General features: G+C 39.1%; 1 protein-coding gene across 3 annotated transcripts in view; it reads right to left on the bottom strand.

Moving 5' to 3' along the window:
• The window catches only part of LNP1 (leukemia NUP98 fusion partner 1), a 55658-nt gene that overhangs the window by 8479 nt on the left and 27124 nt on the right, over positions 1–20055 (bottom strand). For all 3 annotated transcript variants that reach the window (XM_055110205.1, XM_014344310.3, XM_055110206.2), the window contains one exon: positions 17941–18129. In XM_055110205.1, the coding sequence (XP_054966180.1) occupies positions 17941–18129 (189 nt within the window). The remainder of the gene's footprint in view (positions 1–17940; positions 18130–20055) is intronic.

The raw sequence follows: 20055 nt of genomic DNA, 5'->3' as shown, positions 1-20055 counted from the left end.
CATATATAAAACAAGGTAACAGGAACCAGGAAACAAGAGCAATGTAAAAAAAAGTTATCAAAATAAAGAGGGAATTCTCTTGTAAGAAAGCTTAAAGAGAAATAATTTCACAGGAGAAAGACTCTTGTATGGTAAATTTAGTCCTAGAGTAAAATGACTGGTTGTTTAAGAAAGAGGGATGCTCAGGACAAACCAGAAAATCTAAGCATGTTGTGAAAGGTCTGTGTAAGTCATAATAAAGGGATTTTTTTTAATTCTTTTTTTTTAAATTATACTTTAAGTTCTAGGGTACATGTGCACAACATGCAGGTTTGATACATAAGTATACATGTGTCAGGTTGGTTTGCTGCACCCATCAACTCATCATTTACATTAGGTATTTCTCCTAATGCTATCCCTCCCCCAGCCTCCCACCCTCCAACAGGCCCCAGTATGTGATGTTCCCCCTACCGTGTCCAAGTGATCTCATTGTTCAATTCCCACCTATGAGTGAGAACATGTGGTGTTTGGTTTTCTGTCCTTGTGATAGTTTGCTGAGAATGATGATTTCCAACTTCATCCATGTCCCTGCAAAGGACATAAACTCATCCTTTTTTATGGCTGCATAGTATTCCATGGTGTAAAAGTGCCACATTTTCTTAATCCAGTCTATCGCTGATGGACATTTGGGTTGGTTCCAAGTCTTTGCTACTGTGAATAGTGCCATGATAAATATATGTGTACATGTGTCTTTATAGTAGCAGGATTTATAATCCCTCGGGTATATACCCAGTAATGGGATCGCTGGGTCAAATGGTATTTCTAGTTCTAGATCCTTGAGGAATTGCCGCCCTGTCTTCCACAATGGTTGAACTAATTTACACTCCCACCAACAGTGTAAAAGCATTCCTATTTCTCCACATCCTTTCCAGCACCTGTTGTTTCCTGACTTTTTAATGATTGCCATTCTAACTGGTGTGAGATGGTATCTCATTGTGGTTTTGATTTGCATTTCTCTGATGACCAGTGATGATGAGCATTTTTTCATGTGTCTGTTGGTTGCATATATGTCTTCTTTAGAGAAGTGTCTGCTCATATCCCTTGCCCACTTTTTGATGGGGTTGTTGGATTTTTCCTTGTAAATTTGTTTAAGTTCCTTGTAGCTTCTGGGTATTAGCCCTTTGTCAGATGGGTAGATTACAAAAATTTTCTCCCATTCTGTAGGTTGCCTGTTCACTCTGATGGTAGTTTCTTTTGCTGTGCAGAAGCTCTTTAGTTTAATTAGATCCCATTTGTCAATTTTGGCTTTTGTTGCCATTGCTTTTGGTGTTTTGGACATGAAGTCCTTGCCCACGCCTATGTCCTGAATGGTAATGCCTAGGTTTTCTTCTAAGGTTTTTATGGTTTTAGGTCTAATATTTAAGTCTTTAATCCATCTTGAATTAATTTTTGTATAAGGTGTCAGGAAGGGATCCAGTTTCAGCTTTCTACATATGGCTAGCCAGTTTTCCCAGCACCATTTCTTAAATAGGGAATCCTTTCTCCATTTCTTGTTTTTGTCAGATTTGTCAAAGATCAGATGGTTGTAGATGTGTGGTGTTATTTCTGAGGCCTCTGTTCTGTTCCATTGGTCTATATATCTGTTTTGGTACAAGTACCATGCTGTTTTGGTTACTATGGCCTTGTAGTATAGTTTGAAGTCAGGTAGTGTGATGCCTCCAGCTTTGTTCTTTTTGCTTAGGATTGTCTTGGCAATGCAGGCTCTTTTTTGGTTCCATATGAACTTTAAAGCAGTTTTTTCCAATTCTGTGAAGAAAGTTTTTGGTAGTCTGATGGGGATGGCATTGAATCTATAAACTACTTTGAGCAGTATGGCCATTTTTACGATATTGATTCTTCCTATCCATAAGCATGGAATATTCTTCCATTTGTTTGTGTCCTCTTTTATTTCATTGAGCAGTGGTTTGTAGTTTTCCTTGAAGAGGTCCTTCACATCCCTTGTAAGTTGGATTCCTAGGTATTTTATTCTCTTTATAGCAATTGTGAATTGTAGTTCACTCATGATTTGTCTCTCTGTTTGTCTGTTAATGGCATATAGGAATCTTCATGATTTTTGCACATAGATTTTGTATACTGAGACTTTGCTGAAGTTGCTTATCAGCTTAAGGAGATTTTGGGCTGAGACGATGGGGTTTTCTAAATATATTTTTTTAAAAACCAAAAACTTTGATATGATCCAGTTGTCATAATACTATTAGCTTTTGGTTTGCTAAAATAAACTGAGATTAAAAATGTTTTTTAATTAAGGTTCTTACATCGTGTATCTCTCTGTATACACTTTTAAATACTTGTGACATTGAGTTACAGGCTTTGACTCCTGGGTCTAAAAAGGAAACCAAGTCCTGATAAATGTTAAACACTGACAGCAATTAAAGCCCTATCTTCAGGCCCTGTAGAAAATGCCAATCAAAATAAACTGCATTCCTGAGACCCAGGGCCAGAAATTAAAGCTATTCAACTCCTCAAGGCCTGGGGACTGTCAAGGAAGAGGTGGGTGTGTGAAATTGTAAGGGCTAATTTTGAGAGATAAAATAAGTTCAGTTTCTCTATACTTTTTTTGAGAGAGAGTCTCGCCCTGTCTACCAGGCTGGAGTGCAGTGGTGCAAGCTCAGCTCACTGCAATCTCCGCCTCTGGGTTCAAGCAATTCTCCTGCCTCAGCTTCCCAAGTAGCTGAGATGACTGGTGCCCACCACCATGCCTGCCTCATTTTTGTGTTTTAGTAGAGATGGGGTTTCACCATGTTGGTCAGACTGGTCTCAAACTCCTGACCTCAAATGATCTGCCCACCTCAGCCTCCCAAAGTGCTGGGATTACAGGCATGAGCCACTGCACCTAGCCAGTTTCCCTATAAATTAATCATCAATGTCAAAGGCACACTGATGCAAGACCAGCACATGGGCCCCTATGTCAAATTAACATGGTTTTCTTGAAGCATTAGCTGACGCCTTAATAAAGGTTATAAAGGTTTTCAAAGGCTTATGGAAGGTATATCTTACAGACAAGATTAAAATTTTATAGATTGTTTATAAAATTTTGAAAAACAAATTTAATTGGCTTCATGCAGTTTTTATTAGGGCTTACTGTTTGGAAAATTAAGTCTCCTATCTCAAAGAATGAAGATTTCACCGTTTTAAAAAAATCCTTTGAGTTATTACTTTGGTTAAATGAAATGACTTATTTCACAATGACCTGTGATCCTATTTTGTGATATCAAGTGTTTTAAATCTTGGATATTTGACAAATTTTCCAAATCAAATAATAAATTATGTCTTTTCCTGACCTAATTAGTCCTTTAAGATATGAGGTTCCCTAAAGTCCAAAAATGACATAATTGGCTTAGTTGGTATTACAATTATACAGGAAGCATTATCAAATATAAAATGGTGTTTGGTTTTCTTAGGGCTGTATTTCTATAAATATGTTATTGGTATGTGTTCCAGAAGTATGGGAAACTCCTATAATTCTGATATGACTTAATGGACATTATAAGTAATAATTATAATTGTTAGGTTAAATTATTGTGTGCCACATAAGTAACAATTTTCCTTGTCAATTGTGTCTTTATGACAACTTTTTTGTCATCCATGGACAATTATTGTCTTGTTTTGATCCTCTTTAGGAGGTGGTTTTATAATCAGCTATAAAACTCTTAACAGGTGCTCTTGAATGAGGTTTCTGATAACTTTGGAGACAGTGACATCAGAATAGAAGAAAAACTTCAGGACTCATGGAGAGCTGAAATGTTTATGACTATCAAGCAGAGCAGGAATTAACTCATCAACTAAACTAATAATAGAAGTCTGAAGTAATCTTTTTAACTTTTTGCCTAAAACACTGCTGAGCCTTTGTTTTGTTTTTCAGAGTCAAGAAAAGTTTTAAGCTATTTACAATAGGTTTTAACAACTGAGTAAAGTATACTCCTATGAACAAAATTTGGAGCATATTTGTTTTCTCTCTACCTGATTTCTCCAGAATTTGGAAACTGTTTGGGAGTATTCTTAACTTATGGCAATACAGTTATTTGCTTAAGTGCAATAAGAATCTGTTTTCATTTACAACAGGACACAATTAGAGAAACTTCTTATTTTACCAAGACTTTGACTGGAATGGTGTGCTTTCCTTTAAGGAATCAAAGTTGACTTACAAAGCCAATAAAATCCCTGGGGAAAACTGGCTGCAAACTTGTCTACGCAATTCCTGTATGGGGTTCCTGACCTGTGGTAAGCAAAGAATGTAACTTTCTTATAGGCCTAGGAGCCTCAGGTTTTATCTTAGAACCTCAAGAGGAGAGGATCACCCAACTCAGCTCAGCTTTTAAAAAAGTCTTATCTGAGATTCCTTCTATGGAACAAAGTTCCATCAAAGCCAATTTAAAAGCCTATGTAAAAAATAATTATTCCTGTTGAACTGTATACAAATGATTAGGCCAAGTATAATAAAGCACAGCAGTCCTACCATGATTTGTCTTTGGTAAAAATGGGAAACTGGAGAGAGAAAAATTGTTTCAAAAACTATAGCACACCTGTTGTTAGATTCTAGTCTTGCCTAATGTTTTTCAATTTTTATTATTTTCTACATTTTGGACCGAATTCTGTATTTTCTTGGCTCCAAGTCTTCAAAGCATTGTTTTCCATTTTTTCCTGCTTTTTTTCCCCATGTTTTTCTCATTTGGAGTCATCAAAATCCAGGCTGTGCTTTCATAAAGCCCTGCAAACTGAAGCTAGACAACTTAAACTTCAGAAGAAAATAACAGCAACCTATTTACATACATAAGCCACTAATACCTGCCTACTGATGTATGGACTTCCGAGTAATGTGACCAATATTGATTTTCCAGAATTGTTCTTTTGTTTGTTGTTGTTTTTCTTCCTTCCTCCTCCTATTTTCTCTTCATAGGACACGAGACTTCACAACTTGCTAAAAATGAGCCTGCATAACAACTCAGGACCTACCTGTCTAGGAATAAACCATCCTATCTGTGAGAGATCAGATGAAACCTGAGACCAGAGACTCATTTTCTTCTAAAATACTTATTCCAAAAGATTTTATTTTTTAAAAAAGGAGGGAAATGTGAAAGAAAAATAATCTTGGGGCCCCCAAATCACTAAGCTAAAGGGAAAAGTCAGGCTGGGAACAGCTTAGGGCCAACCTGCCTCCCATTCTTTCAAAGTCACCCCTCTGCTCACTGAGATAAATGCATATCTGATTGCCTCCTTTGGAAAGGCTAATCAGAAACTCAAAAGAATGCAACCATTTGTCTCTTATCTACCCATAACCTGGAAGCCTCCTCCCCACTTTGAGTCTTCCTGCCTTGGTTTGAGTTGTCCTGCCTTTCCAGATCAAACCGATATTCATATTGCAATGTTGATTGATGTCTCATGTCTCCCTAGAATGTATAAAACCAAACTGTGCTCTGACCACCTTAGGCACTTGTCGCTGGGACCTCCTGAGGCTGTGTCACAGGTGCGCATCCTCAACCTTGGCAAAATAAACTTTCTAAATTAACTGAGACCTGTCTCAGATTTTCAGGGTTCACATCTTCTTGATCAGTAAGACTTTTCTCCTACAGTGAGGCAGCAGAATCAATTGGTTAAAACATTAAGTAGAACATCCTGAGACTAGCTTTGTTGCTTACTACTCCATCATTAGAACACTAAAACAAAAGACGCCAAGCCTTAAGTTGATATGTAAAAATAAACTCCAAAATGATTTTTAAAATTTTTTAATGGAGCCATAAATGTTTAGGAAATATAAGGGTAAATATTCATGTAATTCTTATATGGAGAAAGAATTTCTAAGCAAAAGAGCAATGGAAGAAGTCATAAGGAAAAAATCAACTTTACTATATAAAAATATAAAGCTAGGGCCAGGCACAGTGGCTCATGCCTGTAATCCCAGCACTTTGAGAGGCCGAGACGAGTGGATCACCTGACATCAGGAGTTTGAGACCAGCCTGGCCAGCATAGTGAAACCCTGTCTCTACTAAAAATACAAAAAAATTAGCTGGATATGGTGGCAGGCACCTGTAATCCCAGCTACTCGGGAGGCTGAGGCACGAGAATCACTTGAACTCACGAGGCGGAGGTTGCAGTGAGCTGAGATTGCACCACTGCGCTCCAGCCTGGGCAACAGAGTGAGACTCCATCTTCAAAAAAGTAAAAATAAAATAAAATTTACATATATATATATTTAAAGCTAATGCGTATCAAAAGCAACATAAACAAATTTAAACTATAGGTAAAAAAGAACTTTAAAAAATTTGCTGCATATTGCTAATGTTTAATAAATATCCTAAAGATACATCAGTACATCTCACACAAATAAAAAGAGATCATATAATATAATGACATCAATCACTAACATCACAATTGGAAAATGGGCAAAGGACAGACAGTTTAGACAAGCCAAACTTTTTGAAATAATTATGACATTTGCTCTCTCAATTTCTCTGACTCACTCAACTCACTCCAGTCCAGCTTCCTCGCCCACAGCTAATTTTGATCAGGATATTGGTCTTCATGTTGCCAAATTCTGTGCACTTTTTGGTCTTCATCTAAGTCATTCAGTGGCATTCAACTCTGTTATCCACAGGAGCCTTTTGAAAACACTGTTTCCTTGCTTGCTACCACTGCACCTTCCTGCTTTCCCTTTGATCTTGCTGCCACTGTAATTTAGACATTTGCTCACTTCTTCCTTCTATCAGCTCATAGCTGTTGGGGCTCCCCAAGGTTCTAGACTAGTCTTCCTTTTCTATCTTTCCTTTCTCACTGGTCTTTGATCTCTTTCTTGAGCTCACCTGCTCCTGTGTAGCGCAGGCACTGGCACAGGCTCCTCCCTGCCAGTGACCTCATCCACAACCCTACTCCCTCATCTTTCTAATGGCTAATCATCCTTCAGTCACAGCAAAAGCTGCATTTCCTCAGAAAGCCTTTTCTACCTTTCTGGTTGGTTCAGGTTCCTGCCAGATGCTCTCCTGGGTTCCAATGCTTCTCCTCTGGGATACTTATCACAACTGTAATTAATAATTTGGGTAATTTTGTTCAGTGCCTCTCTTCTCCACTAGATTGTGTGCTGCATCATATCAAGGGCTATGTTTTACTCTCTGCTAGTACCCAGCACCTTGCCTTGTTTATAGCATGGGTTCATTAAATATATATTGAATGTACAGTATAAAGAATAAAAGAAAGGGAAATACCAAATGGTTACAAATGTTAATATTTAATTAGCAGTCAAAGATTATGTAAAATAAAATAACAATATTTTTACCTTTCAGGTTAGCAAAAAAAATGTGTTTTAATAATACCAACACTGGCAAGAGTACAGGGAGACAGGAACTATCACCCCTTACTGATGGGATTAAAAATGTGTGCAGCCTTCTTAGAAAGCCTTGAGAAATATGTGTTAAGAAGCTTGAAATGTTGGTATCCAAGAAGACGTAAAAAAGAAAAAATAATAAGTTTAAACTATTCCCCTCCTTAGATCCAGCCATTGTATGTTGTTATGGGCTGAACTATATCTCTCCAAAATCACAGGTTGAAACCCTAACCCCCAACAGCTCTGAATGTTACTGCACTTAGCTATAGGGCTTTAAAGAGGTGATTACGTTAAATGAGGCCATTAGGGTGAGCCCTAATCCAATCTGACCGGTGTTTTACAAGAAGAGGAAATTTGAACAGGTAGAGAGACAACAGAGTTGCTCACTGTCAGAAGAAAGACCATGGAAAATCACAGTGAGAAGGCAGCCATCTGCAATCAAACAAGCAAGGCCTCAGAAGAAGCTTTAATCTTGGACTTCCTAGCCTCCAGAACTGTAAGAAAATAAATTTCTCCTGTTTAAGCCACCCAGTGTGTGGTATTTTGTTATGGCAGCACTGGCAAACATATGCATATCTTTCTAGATATGCATACCTAGAAACTTACTCTCAAATAATAATCAGAAATATGGTTAAAGATATGTAAAGCTGCTAAGATACCTAAGGTAAATCTGTATATATTAGTCCATTTACTAAATAGGTCAGTCATGGTAGTAGGTGCTGTGGATAGGATGGGGAGCAAAACAGGCTATTAGAGATGGCATCTGCATAGGAGATAGATGTTAAACAACTAGGGCATGTGCCTACGTCCTTGGCTAAATGCTATAAAGGGGAAGTTCAAGGTGCAATGAGAAGGTAGAACGGGGTAAAACTATATATATTGGGGTGGGTGTTAGGAGGGTAGAGGAGAAGTATCCAGAGAGAATTCTGTGAATGTGTGCTGATTGAGCGACAAGCTGAAGGATGAGCAAGGGTTAAAGGACAAGGACTGCTTTCTGCCTGGAGATGAGCACCACATGGGCAGATCCACTGCCATGGAAGAAGCTTGCGGGCATAGTGGTGCTGGGGAGCACAGTGGACCAAGAGGAACCAAGAGAGCTGGAATGAGACATTGAGGGATTTCAAGTAGGGCAATATCCCAAGATTGGTAATGTTAAAACATATCAAACTCTTACCAAAGTTTTTCTCTGTGGTGTGCTATTGTTTTCTTCCTTTTCCTTTTTTTTTTTTTTTTTTTTTTTTTAGTATTTTTCATAGTTATATCTGGGGAACATGTGTTATATTGTCAGAAAAAAATAATAATAAATTAAAGTTTTGTGACTGGGAGTGAAATGGATGTTTGTACAAACGTCCTTTTCCATTAAGGAGCCTAAAAAGAATGGCAAGAGTTTGATCACAACGTAAAGTGTGTACTTAAAACTCCTTACAGCAGATAGGTTTTGCAGTTTGTCTCTTCGCTTTGGCATATGACTTTGTGGAAAATGGGCCTAAAAGAGAACTGTAATTGGGACAGGGAGAAGCTCCTCCTCTTAAAAAATGTTTACTTGCTATGCGAGCTCTATTTTTGGAATTCTATATGCCCTCCTAAGGTAATTTTCCTCAATAAGACCTAAAACAATGTCCCAAATGGCTTAAAATAGCCTCACCTATCTATCCCCCGTTTTGTGAATCATGCTGTATAGCACCTGGGTTGCTATCTTCTCACACTCTGAGCTCACCCTGGGCTCCTGGGCTACAGCATTGCAGCAGGCACTGACTGTGAGGGAAATGACTGCCCTGTACACCGACTCTCCTGATTAGAGTGCTCCAAACAGCATGACTCTTTCCCCTGTGGACCCAGAACAACAATCTCTGTCAAAGAAAATCCCATGCGCTCTCTGTCCCCAAGTCATTGGTTCTCATTTAAAAAGAAATTGGTTTTTAGGACAGTGAAACTATTCTGTATGCCACTATAATGGTAGGTGCGTGCCATTATACATTTGTACAAACCCATAAAATGTACAACAGCAAGACTGAATCCTAATGTGTAAACTATGGACTCTGGGTGATAATGATGTGTCAGCATGGGTTCATCAATTGAAACAAATATACCGCTCTAGTCAGGAAGGTTAATCATGGGAGAGGTATGCATATCTGGGAGTATGGGGGCTATGGAAAATCTCTGTACCTTCTGCTCAATATTGCTTCGAACATAAAACAGATCCAAAAAAAGAAAGTTGTTTTTCTTTAAGTGCCAATAAACCTAAAAGGAAAGTTGGGGAGGGGGAAATTGGTTATGTAATATATTCACCTCAAGAGCTTAACTACTCGATGTTCTTTATTCTGGCTGTAATTGCAATCACCCTTCAATTGTATCCCTCCCACCCTGTAGTCAATGGTTAACAGCAAGATGAGACATAATGAGAAAGATCCAGGTGCTGGCATAGTAAGACCCATATTGAGTCCTAGTGCACAGTATGTACCTGGCACTCTGGGGCCAGGTCCTTGATAGCTAACTTCAGAATAAAGTCAACAAGGGAGTGATTCTTCCCCTTTTACATATGAGGAAAATGAATCTTAGTGAGGCTAAGTCTTGCCTAAGACTTATGTGACTAGTGACTTTATTAGAGAGATAAAGTGACATGCCTAAGCATGTGACATCTGGTTCCTGGATTAGCAGTACTAAATCCTTTATCTTTAACAACAGCAACAACTTTATTCTATTTCCATGTGAAACTGCCTGTAAATGTGACTTTTAGCCATGTACCAATTTAAACAGAATTCTATTATAAAGTTAGTAATAATAATCTATAGGTCTTCAGGAATTCATCTGAAAGAATTTTATATGAGGAGTATTTTATAACGTAGTCTAATGCTATCATCAGAGCCAAGAGGACTACAAATGAGTGGACTAGCTATACTTGGAAACACTATCAGGGAAAACATTCAAATATTCAACTGGTAAAATGATAGTTCTTTGAGAAATAATAAAGATAAGCTTAGTAACCATGCACTGTACATCCTTTTGGGAAGCCAAACAATGTTTTAAACTAATCAGTAAAATAACTTTTTTTAATTGGGGAAATGAACAGACCCTGCTTGGTCACACTATTACACACTAAATCAATGCAAAACTGTCACCAACACCATATCATAAGTTATATAGTGGCCAAACAGAGGAGAGCTATAAGAAGAAACTCCTGTGAGCTTATAACGCTTCACACCTCAGGAACTTGGAATCTTTTCCTAAAGCAAAATTCAAGGACTTGTCTTACTCATCCCAAAGCTGCAGTAGCCAAACTAAGCCCATATAAACCATATGCCACTGAGATCATAACCCCAAATGACATTAAATTAGGTCATGTATAATAATGTTTTCCCTACTAGCTCTCCACTCTCTGGTGATGATGCTTGTTATGAAAATGTATTAGTCAGCTTGGGCTGCTATAACAAAATACCATAGGCTGAGTAGCTTAAGCAACAGAAATTTGTTTCTCACAGTTCTGGAGGCTAGGAAGTCCCAGATCTAGGTTCTGGCTAATTCAGTTCCTGGTGAGGGCTCTCTTCCTGGCTTGCAGATGGCTGCCTTCTCACTGCAACCTCACATGACCGCTTTTTTTTATGCATATGTGGGGATAGAGAGAGAAAGAAAAAGTTCTCTGATGTCTCTTCTTCTAAGGATATTAATCCCATTAGGCCAGGACCCCACCCTCATGAACTCATCTAACCCTAATTATCTCCCAAAGGCTCCATTTCCAAATACCATCACATTGGAGATTAGGGCTTCAGCATATGAATGGGGGAAGGGGAAGCACAAACATTCAGTCCATAACAGAACATGTTACCTGCCAATGTTCAATATAAAATTACCAATTATCTTCCCATTGTAATATAAAAGAGAAACATAAAAGACAATGAAGTAAAGGGAAAATGAAAAACTCTAGAATTTTGTGCAGTAATTAACTGAAGGCATCTGGAAAAAAAATTCTAAGTGTCAACACCTCTGACAGAGGAGGAGAGGGAGATGCAGAGGGAGGAGATGAGGGAGGGGAAAAGGAAAAGGGAGAAGGAAAGCATCTTATTAGGTATGTAAACTAAAAATAAAATCCTAAGCCCCTCATCAACTGAACAGACCCCCTCTTCACCAAGGGGATTCCATAAAAACCTTAAAAACTTAGTTCTGAGCCATGACGGGACGGGAGGTCAGATGCGCCTCGTTGTACTCCCTGTCTTTTATGGTTTAGACACAACAATTGACCAGCATTAATGTTAAAATAGAGATCCTAACACTGACAGAACAAAGCCTTTGTGGCAATAAGATACCTAATTATAAACAGGACCTAAGGCCATGCCAGGCAAGGGTTAAGTTGTGCACCCCTACACTTAAAGAATAAACTATGTTCTGACCGCCACAAGGTTTTTCTTTTCCTCTAGCAGCTAAACAAGCACCGGCCCTGACATAAGCAGTATTAAAACAATTTGCAGCTCCATCAGATGCTGACTAGCTGATTCCCTTGTTCCACCAGCCATTACTACAGTTTTGATTGGACAAGAGATTGATTTCAATAACTTTCTCCTGACAAGACTACCAACCATGGACTGGTTCTAGCCAGTTTATGGGGGCTGCACACTCACTCACCTTCCTGTCCTAAGAAGATCTTTTCATGAATAGGGCCTAATTGTAATACGTTTAAATATTAAGTCTCCATCCCAAAGTGAACATGGGTCATACATGCTACATGCATGTTTGTTCAAAATTCCTGTGTCCACAGAACTGTGTCAGAACCACCTTCACGAATATTCATAGCTCCTCCTATAAACTGTTGCATATGGAAGTTTAGCCAACCTGTTCAGCATAAAGCTCCTACCCCCTACCCCTCCTCCTTTGAAGTGCCTATGTCCAGTCTTTCTGGAGGCTATGCTTCCCAGGCTGTGGGATGGCCAACTTGCAGGCTATAAGCTTTACAAGAAATAAAGTCCCCTCTCCTTTTCTAAATGTATACACTGTATAGCATTTAGTGTAAAAAAAAACTTATTTTTTTAATAAATAAGTTAATAGGTACCAGGCACTGTTCAAAGCACTGTATATACATTACTTATTGAATATTCACAGCACCTTTATGAGGTCTGTACTATGATCACCAATCCCATTTACATGTGGGGAATTGGAGGCAAAGAGAGCTCAAGCAGCTTGCTCAGAGTTATGCTGCTAGTAAATGAAGGACACGGGAGGCCAGCTCCAGAGCACTTGCTTCTGACCACTCCTCTCCGCTGCCTTTCTAGCAATTCCTCCACCTTAGCACCTAGAAGAAGAGAGAAAAGTCCACAGAACATTATGCTAAAAGCTCCCTATAGAGTTCTCACTGGTACCTGAAATTCTATCATTAGTTTCATTTCCTTGGATTAAGGAATTGCCTCCTGTGAAAATTAAATTCAAATATAATCTGAAATACAAGAAGCCACTGCCAATCATGACACTTGATAGTATGTGTTCTCTCCCAGGTTTGTGAGAACTCCCCTAAGAGGGCCATGCCCCACCTGCCCTGTAGTGAGATACTATAAGAATGAGAGTGCAGCCATCTGAAAGTAGATCAACGATAAAAAACTAAAATTACAAATATCTTTCATCACTTTAAATTGAGAGCATGGAGGGAGAATATACAATGGAGAAAGGTAATTTAATTTAAAAAAAAAAAAAAGACAGCCGGGCGCAGTGGCTCACACCTGTAATCACAGCACTTTGGGAGGCCGAGGTGGGCAGATCACCTGAGGTCAGGAGTTCAAGACCAGCCAGGCTAACATGGTGAAATTCCATCTCTACTAAAAATACAAAAATTAGCCAGGCATGGTGGTGCATGCCTGTAGTCTTGACTACTCAGGAGGCTGAGGCAGGAGCATTCCTCGAACCCTGGAGGCAGAGGTTGTAGTGAGCCGAGATCTCACCACTGCACTCCAGCCTGGGCAAAAGAATGAGACTTCAACTCAAAAAAAAAGAAAAAAGAAAAAGAAAAAAGAAGAAAAAAAAAAGGGAGGCATCACACTACTATACTACAAGGCTACAGTAACCAAAACAGCATGGTAACAGGTAACAGGTACCAAAACAGAGACATAGACCAGTGGAACAGAATAAAGAACTCAGAAATAAGACCACACTTATATAACCACCTGATCTTTGGCAAATCTGACAGAAACAAGCAATGGCGAAAGGATTCTCTATTTAATAAATGGTGCTGGGAAAATTGGCCAGCCATATGCAGAAAACTGAAACTGGACCCCTTCCTTACACCTTTTACAAAAATTAACTCAAGATAGATTAAAGACTTATATGTAAACCCCAAAACCATAACAGCCCTAGAAGAAAACCTAGGCAGTACCATTCAGGACACAGGCGTGGGCAAATACTTCATGATGAAAACACCAAAAGCAATTGCAACAAAAGCCAAAATTGACAGATAGGATCTAATTAAGCTAAAGAGCTTCTGCACAGCAAAAGAAACTATCATCAGAGTGAACAACCTATGGAATGGGGGAAAATGTTTGCAATCTACTCATCTAACAAAAGTCTAATATCCAGAATCTACAATGAACTTAAACAAATTTACAAGAAACAAACAAACCCATCAAAAAGTGGGCAAAGGATATGAACAGACACTTCTCAAAAGAAGACATTTATGCGGCCAAACAAACATATGAAAAAAGCTCAACATCACTGATCATTACAGAAATGCAAATCAAAACCACAATGAGATACCATCTCACACCAGTCAGAATGGCAATTATTAAAAAGTCAAGAAACAATAGATGCTGGCAAGGCTGTGGAGAAATAGGAACACTTTTACACTGTTGGGGGGAAAGTAAATTAGTTCAACCATTGTGGAAGACAGTGTGGTGATTCCTCAAGGATCTAGAATGAGAAATACCATTTGACCCAGCAATCCCATTACTGGGTATACACCCAAAGGAATATAAATCATTCTACTATAAAGACACATAGACATGTATGTTTATTGCAGCACTATTTATAGCAAAGACATAGGACCAACCCAAATGCCCATCACTGATAGAGTGGATAAAGAAAATGTGGTGCATATACACCATGGAATACCATGCAGCCATAAAAAAGAATGAGATCATGTCCTTTGCAGGGACATAGATGAAGCTGGAAGCCATCACCCTCAGCAAACTAACACAGGAACAGAAAACCAAACACCAAATGTTCTCACCCACAAGTGGAAGTTGAACAATGTGAACACATGGACATAGGGAGGGGAACAACGCACACACTGGGGCCTATCAGAGGGTAGAGGGCAAGGAGAGGGAGAGCATTAGGACAAATACCTAATGCATGCAGGGCTTAAAACCTAGATGACGGGTTGGTAGGTGCAGCAAACCACCATGGCACATGTACACCTATGTAACAAACCTGCACGTTCTGCACATGTATTCCAGAACTTTAAAGAAAAAAGAAAAAATCTTGGGTGTACATCGGTAGAGACTTATTCTGTATCCTTTAAAGTATACCATGTGGGCAAGTACATATGGTGACTTCCGTGGAGCATAGAAGAAGCACTGTGGAGGTCCATCTGGAGTTACAAAAGCCCTGGGCCAATAAACTCGGTTTCTTCTCCCAAAGATCTTTCATTTAGCACAATCTTCCCTTCCATGAGCCCCAGACTACATTGAACAATGTTAACAGAACCATGTTAAGCTGAAGGAGATGATGACTAGAAAGCTAAACAGACTAAAAGTATTAAAAATGCACTTCCACAGAATAAATAAATGACAGGGAAACTGTTTTACTTCAGTTTTGTATTCATATGATGTTGGAGAGAGAAGGCAAGTCAGTTTAATAACAGGAGACTTCATATTATGTTTTTTCACTAAGGACAGCAGAACAATAACATCGGATTTCTTTATTCACTTTAATTCAGCAAACATAGGTTCTAATGAGTCTGGGGGAAAAGTAGCATTCTATAAAAAGCCCTAAGCTTTACCCTTTGTTGTACCTAATTCTTTCTGCCAAATTTGTATTTTCTACTAGACTGACAGTCCCACAAGTGTGGGGACTGGGCATGTCTTCTTTCACCCTGTGATACTCGGACAATGTTTGGCTCACAGTAGGTGTTCAATAAATATGTTAAATTAATTAATGTTGTTCACTGTGGTTTTGTGTGAATCATGAGACTGATGAAGATGTATTAGAAACTACATTCAAGGAGAAGTGGGGAAAAAAAGAAACCACATTCAAAGTAGGCAAGGGGGAAAGCTCTTCTCCTCCTATGCATATAATACTTAATGTAATATTGATGGTTATAGATTATTAAAAGGTTGAGAGAGGGAAGGGCCTTAGAGCAGTCAGGAGAGAAGAAAAAAAGTAAGCATAAGAGTAAGCTTTTCTCTTTAAGGTATTTCCATTAGCTCAAAGCAGACAAAAAATTGAAAACCAAATTGTTCCTTAAAATAAGAATATATATATATATATATATATATATATATATATATATAAACAAGGTCTCATTCTGTTACCCAGGTTGGAAAGCAGTGGCATGATCACCGTTCACTACAGCCTCGACCTCTTGGGCTCAAGTGATCTTCCCACCTCAGCCTTCCAAGTAGCTGGGACTATGGAAGCACCACCACACCCTGCTATTTTTTTTTTTTTTTTTGAGAGACAGAGTCTCACTATGTTGCCCAGGCTGGTCTCAAACTCCTTAGTTCAAGTGATCCTCCCGCCTTGGACCCCCACAGTGCTGGGATTCCAGGTGTGAACCATGGCACCACACCAAAAGTAAGAATATTTGATTACATTTTAGAGATAGAAAGTATTCAAGTGTAGATTCACTTATACATATACAGCATTATGTAGACAAAGAATGAAGAATTAGACTCCCCAACTACTTTCCAGTACTCTGCCCATTGACCTCTGGTTCCTCTGATTTGTGATCTATGCTTATTGTTTCTCCATTCTATTCAGTCATATGTTTAACTTTTTTAATCCAGCAATTTTTATTCTGCATGTTAGTCTAATAATTATGGAATTCATTGCTGACTCAGAGAATCTAAACGGTTAATTCAGGCAAATGCCCGAAGCAGGGATAAGCAGATAAAGATGTCATAAGGACACAGTTTACAAATGTTATACATAATAGATGCTGTGATTCCATAGATTAAGGCAAACAACATTGTAACCTAAAAGTGAATTCTGTAAATAGGGTAACTATCTCTGTTTTAAAAGCCCCATAGATGCTAAAGTTTATTCAAGGAACTAGTAAACCATGTTTCTTTCTATGTTTTCATATTTCCTGTGGCTCCAAGAGGCCATTGTCATAAATAGTAAATTACAGTTTTTGTTTTTGTTTATCCCTGTTCTCACATCTGGAAACTGGAAACTAATCATACTCCTGGTTCACACAGCCTGGATATTTTGCTCATTGTGGAATATATATTAAAATGAGAGGCAATAAGCAGGTGTTTATTTTATAACAGAACATGGAAGGTTAGAGGTAGAAGGGTTCTTAGAGATCACTCAGTCCAACACCCCCATCTTTTTCACTTTAGCAACCTGAAGCTGAAAGAAGGGTTGAAGATTGCCCTTTGTCCCTGAGTATGCATTTGGCAAGGGATATATTTTGAAATATTTGTGTCTCAAAGAATTCTCTTTCCTCAAACTTGCTGATCACCAGGAGTAATAGAGGTTGCCTTACACACTTTCATATGTCTTATAGACATTATGTGTCTGGGAAGCCTGAAGTTAAAAATAAAATAATATTACCCCAAACAAAACTTACTTGGTTCCGGGGTTGGCAACAGCAGGGGATTGAGAAACTATCCTCTGGTAGCTGACATTTAATGGGACTTATAAAAAAGAAAAGCTGTATTATTGCTGTGTAACTATGAAGCACAGGACACACATGTCTACTGTGGAGCCTTCTAGCATGCCAGTAGAGCAGAGAGACTAGCCGCCTGTACATGTCACTGAGTCCACAGCTGACCAAGCCCACCCATTCCCCTCTTGGGAGCTTTCCTGCTAGCATCTTGTTCCTCAGATATCAGGTGCTCTGCCTAGCTATAACAAAACAGTGCTGAGGGCAGGAGAGTTTTAGCTCCCTCTACCATCTAGAAACCAAATGGACTCCCTGGAAGAAAAACAAGTGTGTCAAATTTCTCAAAGGTAGTGACTTGTTATGTGGGATCCCCAGTTCCTTAGAAGGTCTACCAAAGAGTGGAACAATTTTCAGTATTTCAAACGGAAATCACACATTGAGCCACAAGGCTACACAGACTAAGTATAGCATCAAGTTTCTTTCCTTTGGCTTAAATTCCGTCACTCAGTGGGATTATCTCAGGCTTATCAGGAGCTCTGAAGAGTAGTTAAAGATATCTCAGACAACTAAAAATGAAGAAATCATTACCCATTAGATGACAATAAGGTCCCTTGAAAGACAAGATGAAATAATAAGAGAGATTTCTGTGGGTATGAGAAAGACTCAGAAGTACTAGTTTTAAACCAAAGAAAACTTTATATCCAAAGATTCCTCAAAAAATTATCTAAGAGAAACCCCCTCCCCTATTCCAGCTCTCCCCTCCGGTTCCATGACAATCACTCACTGGGCAGGGCAGGGAGGTTTTCCTGTGACTGGTGGCTTGCAGTCGGTGGCGTTCCCGGAGTCCTCTCTGATCCTCCTCTCTCCAGCTGTGGCCCCAGAAGCTGCTCATCCATTTGGCAAAAGACACATCATCATCATCATCATCTTTGTGCTCCATGTAAAGGTGATGCCAAATACTGAAGGCCTGTCCCTAAATGCGACAGAGGGAAATATCACCCAACAGGGCTGACAATGAAACCCAGGATCTCTCCCAAAAGACAAAATGAAACTGGTTTTTTTAAAATGGTCTCCGATACTGGCATCCTTAAAGGAGAAAGATTTACTAAACAACCACTTCATCATCAGGCAGCCTTGGGCAATGTCTATTTATAAATTGTGCAGCCCACATTCCCCTCCCCTTGTCTTTTTAAATTGAGAGGCTTTCTAATCCTTCCATTGCTGGGGCTTGTGCCTCACAGCCTAAGGGTGGGATGCAGAGTCCACTGCCTGGTTTTCCCTGTGCTTTGCTGCCAATGACATGTGATGGCATCTCCAGCTGTCAATGATGATGGAGCATGACCCTCACAATATGCCTGTCAGCTCCAGGCAAGCTCTGAAATGGGGCCACATACAAGGAACAGACTGACCACAGCTTGCAAGGTAGCCAGCTGTTGCCATGTCATATCTGGAGCTAGATACTCTCCTAATAAAATGATATTGATATAAAATCCAGCTCCTAGATCAAAAGGAGTAGTTTTTAAAATTGAGGTATTACTTATATATGTACACATGTAAATAATATACAAGTACGTGTAAAATGTACAAATCATAAGTGCACAGCTTGATGAATTTTTATATACATATACCCCTGTGTTACCACCACCATGCAGGTAAAGACATAAAACATTGCCAGCACCCCAACTGGCTCCATGTATCCCCCTTCCAATCCATACTCCCTTCAAAAGTTTACCATTAATGATCTGTGTCACCATAGATTAATTTGCTTGTTTTTGAACTTACTTTCAATGGCATTATACAGTATGCATTATCCTGTGTTATTCAACATGATGTCAGTGAGATATATCCATGTTTTTGCAGTAACAATAGTTGACGCTGTGTGTAGTATTGCATCGCATCAACATGCCACAATTTTTAAAAAATTCAGTCTACTAGTGATGGTCATTTTAGGCTGTCATTTAGGTTACTTCTAGTTGGGGCTTTTATAAAGTTTATATAAATTTTATAGTCCCTGTCTTTTAGTGGGCATTTTTTTCAAAGTAAAGAGAATATTACATTTATGGAACTCCTACTTTGCATCAAGTATGGAGCCAAGTATTCCATATACGCTAATTTTCTTTTTTTTTTTTTGAGATGGAGTCTCGTCCTGTTGCCCAGGCTGGAGTACAATGGCATGATCTCAGCTCACTGCAACCCCCGCTTCCCAGGTTCAAATGATTCTCCTGCCTCAGGCTCCCAAGTAGCTGGGATTACGGGCACCCACCACCAAGCCCAGCTAATTTTTGTATTTTAAGTAGAGATGGGGTTTCACCATGTTGGCCAGGCTTGTCTCAAACTCTTGACCTCGTGATCTGCCTGTCTCAGCCTCCCAAAGTGCTGGGATTACATGCGTGAGCCACCACGCCAGATCCCATATATGCTAATTTTCTTATAACAACCCTGTGACTGGGAGATTTGTATGACATTTTACTGATAAGGAAGTTGAGATGCAAATAGATCACCCCTTGCCAAAGTGAAATTAATACTAAGCGGCAAAATCAAGTTTGAAGCGGGGAATAGAAAAACAAAGTCCAGGCTCTTTCCACCATCCTGCCAGTATTTCAAGAGAACTTGGAGAAGTCTCGCATTTTCAATCAGGAATTCTTGGCCATTTGCCATACGAAAATCCTTCCTTGAGCTGCAAAAAGATAAGCTTGATAACTATGACCAATGTTTACAGAGCATGGCATCACAACTTTTATGTTACTAAGGAAAAGTAGCCAAAGCTTAACATATCTTCTAACATTTTTATTTTTTGCAAATGGCCAAGACTTCCTGTGTTATCACAACTCATTGCTGGAGGAATTAAGCACATCCTGTGGGACTTCACTGGAACAGGACTTTTTGGAAGAGTGTGCCT

This window comes from Pan paniscus, chromosome 2 (assembly GCF_029289425.2).
Source record: "Pan paniscus chromosome 2, NHGRI_mPanPan1-v2.0_pri, whole genome shotgun sequence".
Classification (NCBI taxonomy): Eukaryota; Metazoa; Chordata; class Mammalia; order Primates; family Hominidae; genus Pan; species Pan paniscus.
This window is presented reverse-complemented; position numbering and strand designations above follow the sequence as displayed.